Source organism: Atta colombica, unplaced genomic scaffold (genome assembly GCF_001594045.1).
Source record: "Atta colombica isolate Treedump-2 unplaced genomic scaffold, Acol1.0 scaffold51, whole genome shotgun sequence".
Taxonomy (NCBI): domain Eukaryota; kingdom Metazoa; phylum Arthropoda; class Insecta; order Hymenoptera; family Formicidae; genus Atta; species Atta colombica.
Window position 1 is genome coordinate 246,440 of NW_017259541.1, and position 4,214 is coordinate 250,653.

A 4,214-nucleotide genomic window follows, 5' to 3' on the forward strand; every position below is an offset into this window, starting at 1 on the left:
GGTTCTTCATCAAGGATTTCAATATTACTCCAATCAAAAACATGTTCCACTCTATGATCAGTTATAATGGGAAGACATATTAGCATATATGATTTCGATGTTTCGAGATTCGAATTTTTAGCTGTCTCCCCGTCTGTCCTACATATGATGCCTCACAATTATTGAACTTAATCTTATAAATTATATTATTTTTCGAGAAGTGAGGATGAACTGAAAAAAGATATCTTGATATTCCTATTAACTTATTAAATTTTTCAGTCAAGGAATGGAAGGTACGGAATAGAAGGTACCATGATCGAAACAACCGATGGATCCTCGTTATCATTCAATTTGATCAATAAACGCTGCACTTCTAACTTTGATGTTTTTTAGTCTCTTATTAATTATGTCAAAAATGAATTTTAGGACAGTCATTATTCAATAAAATGTCAATTATTAGTGTTACATTTTTCTCATGGAATTCTGAATCTGAGTAAAATAGTTCTATCCAAACTAAAGATTACACCTCTCTTTTGAGAAAATGAATGATTGGAGAAAAAATTCAAAAATCTATCCGAAAAACTAAGTTTATGATACCAACCCAAAGATACGAGATTGTTTTTTATCATGATTTAAACATCTAGAAAATTAATTTTTTCTTCAATCTCCAAGGTGAGTTGGAGATGTGAGTGAAACGAAAGCATTCCAAAAAAGTAAGAACTTCAGATGATAGAACTGCAGCACATAAGTCATCGACATATCGGAAATAAAAAAGAACATGATCATTAAATAAACTCAATACTATTCTTTCTAATTTTGCATTACCAAGTCAGCAATGATAAGTAACAAAAGAGAGCCCATGAGCGTGCCAAAATTCTGTTTATAAATTCTGTTTATGTAAATAATATTATCAAATACAAAATACGTGGAATCTAAAATTAAGCGAACTGCAGTCAAAAATTCCGTTTTTGATAAATTACATTTTTCTGATATAAAATTCCAGTTGTCAATACAAACACACTCCAAGGCTATATCAATCGAAATGTTCATAAAAAATATCACGTCTAATGAAATTTTCATAATTATCATCTATATTAATTCCTCTTAGTTTATCAACAAGTTGGAAACTGTTTTTTATAACTCTCCGCTTTTGGAATTGACTCAATAATTATGTTATGTAGAAAGGAGACTAAGGCTATATAACGATGCTTATAGATGATGCAATAACTAAACTGACAGTTCGGTTATGAATTTTTGACAGAGCGTAAGCCTTCGAGAGTAACCCATCACTACAAGATAAATATATTAAGATTCAGTAATATATTTGCATCTTTTCCAATCTTTCCAAACTTTTGGCGAGCAATTTCGTTTCCTCAGTTCAACTTTCATCCAGTCTCTCGACATACGTATATATCGAATTCCATGACTACCAATACTGGTTTAATGCAATAACATCATTGCATTTAGTATATCTGAAGAGAGCCTATTCTTAAGGCGGAAACATGTTAATTATTACATAATTATTACATAATAACTTCAAATTTATAATTTCTTGGTGTTGAATATAAATTTATATATTAGACTCTTATTTGCTCTATATTGTATTTATTATTCAAAGTTAAATTTATATATTCTTAATTTAAATTTAATTATCTCAACATTTATTATATATAAGAATATATTATATTTAAAAATGTTATGGTTTTATAATAAAAAAATTTAGGTCGATTTATTAAACATAGATGAAAAATGTGAACTAGATTACAAGATATACAAGATATATCAAATAATAGTTGCTGGGCAATCAATTCATTATAAAGAAATATGGAAATTATTGTCAACTACACAATTAGAAAGATCGAAAATTAATTAGAACGTTGTAAGATTTAACTAATGATGTAGAGATGTATAGACGTAATATGTAATGTAAGATTTGTTTATATATTAACATGTTTATATATTAACATTGAAAAGATTCTGATGTAAGGACGAAACGTTTGTTTAAATTTTATATTTTACAAGACATTAAATATTAGCAATTAAGAACTAACAGTGGCTTATAGTTCTTTTTATTTTTAATTATCTCAGATGTGACTGTGCGCCGAAACGTTCAGACATTAAACACAATCGCTCTGAGATGCTAATAATATAAATAAGGCGCCGAAACATTCGAACATTCCTATATGTGAAATAATCTTTCCTAAATTAATTCGGTAAAGAACTTATTGCGAAAAATATTATCAACCAGGATTTGACCCTTTTATTTTTAATTAATTTTTTGTGTTAAACATTATTTTATTAGATTGGAAATTTAATGAATATTATGTAAATTATGGACATTATGTAAATTTTATATATAAAATAAGATAATCATTCTAACTTATCAAAAATAAGTTTATCTGGAAGTGTGTTGTATTAGTCCAAACATCTATTTGCTCACCGATGATCTAAAGGTGATCAGAGCCATATACTGATTTGGACTGCCGTCTCTAAGGATTCTAAAGTATTGTATATCTTGATGACAAGCTGCTGTGAAAGTTAAAAGATCGTGACAAGTCATTGTTGCTGGTACCGACAGGATACAGATAGTATGACTGCGATCCGCGGCGCAATGCATTTCAGTCAATTCACTGTAATCAAAAAATAAAATCGTGAGTAATTGATATTATATTTTCAAGTTGCTAATTGTATACAAAATTCCCACTTGATTAGAATCCACTTTTTCTTAATGAAAATGTTGAGAGAAGTTATGCATTATATTAACAGTTATTGCAGCTTTCCAATATTTAACAGCATATATTTAAGTTTCAATTGAGAATTCTTAGATAAATACCGTGAGTGATATTAGCTGAAGAATATGATTTTATTTAATAATTGAATCAATTTTTTTTCCATTGTTTATACACTACCGCTCAAAATTGTGAATTGCTAAAAAAATAAACGGAAATTACAAATAAACTTTTCAAATGAACAAATATGATAGAGGTGTATATAAGTTGGAAAAAGATATCGATTTCAAATTTTGTGCTGGACGTGGATAAATATTTAAGAAAGTGGTATATAAATAATTTCATAGATATTAAGTATCAAGTTACACACAAGTTTTTGATTAAGATATTTAAAAAAACTTATCTATAACTTATCTGTAACTATTACTTAGATTATTAAGAATTTGACTTTTGTTATTAAGCCTAAGATTAGATTTTGAGAAGTAACAAGTCTAAAAAAGAATATATATTATTAGATATAGGAAAAAGTTCATGGCATTTTTTTAATGGGAAAAACGCCACGAACTTTTTCCCACACCTAATATTTATATTTTAGTGATATATGATATAACAAATTAAAAAACACAATACAAATGCAAACTTTACATATTTTGTTTTTATATTACAAAATTATTTTCATAAATGGAGAGTGTGCTGAAACTTTTGAGCAGTAATATAATTCAAAGATGATTGATGCCATACAAATCATATAATTTGGAATGACTCAAAGCAAAAGAGAAGTGACTTACTCCTCCTTAAAGAGATGAAGGATGCCTTTCGTAACTTCAACGAAGGGATTTCCAGAGATAAAGCTTATTTGATCAGGTGAAGTGCAAGCGGCAGCACCAGTTATCTCTGTTGGAGTAGAACTCGCGATATGATTAGAATTTACAAATGATGTCTCTTCGGAATTAGTTCTCGAAAACGAATGAGATTTGCTTGTGGTTTGGTTTGATAATAATGGGGATGTAGTCTCTGTCTTGTTTGTATAAGTTTCAACATTGATATCCCTTGGTTCTCTGCAACCTCTCGTTTTTTTTGCAGCCATCGTACCTATGATATTATATTTATTACTTATAATAATCACATCAGTATCAATTACTTTATCGTTATCGATTTGTTAGAAGATCATGAAAAAAATTAGGATTGCCCTTTACAAAAATATTCTAACTATATAGAACAATCGATATATAGAAATACATTACAGAAAGTACAGTATTACGGTACAGAAATACATTAAAAATTATTTATATTGATAATTGTAATAAATATTGCATTCAAGAGAATGAAATGTTTATGCTTACTGGTGGTCTCTTCTAACTCCGAATCACAAATCTCGATGCGAATAACGCACAAAGATACTAAGACAGCTGATGAATTCATGCCACAATTAAATTACAACATATTATAATAAACATTTCTTTTTATTTATTAAGTCACCATATCAATTCGATATATATATATATA

General features: G+C 28.1%; 1 protein-coding gene across 2 annotated transcripts in view; it reads right to left on the minus strand.

Moving 5' to 3' along the window:
• The window catches only part of LOC108691754 (BRCA1-associated protein), a 7,943-nt gene that overhangs the window by 3,106 nt on the left and 623 nt on the right, over positions 1 to 4,214 (minus strand). Inside the window, exons 2-4 of one of the 2 annotated variants that reach the window (XM_018199639.1) lie at positions 4,052 to 4,117; positions 3,497 to 3,800; positions 2,420 to 2,609 (exon numbers count right to left, since the gene is read on the minus strand). In XM_018199639.1, the coding sequence (XP_018055128.1) occupies positions 2,420 to 2,609; positions 3,497 to 3,795 (489 nt within the window). In that variant the 5' untranslated portion in view covers positions 3,796 to 3,800; positions 4,052 to 4,117. Of the gene's footprint in view, positions 1 to 2,419; positions 2,610 to 3,496; positions 3,801 to 4,051; positions 4,191 to 4,214 lie in introns of those variants that run through there. The other variant, XM_018199638.1, reaches the window with a different exon arrangement.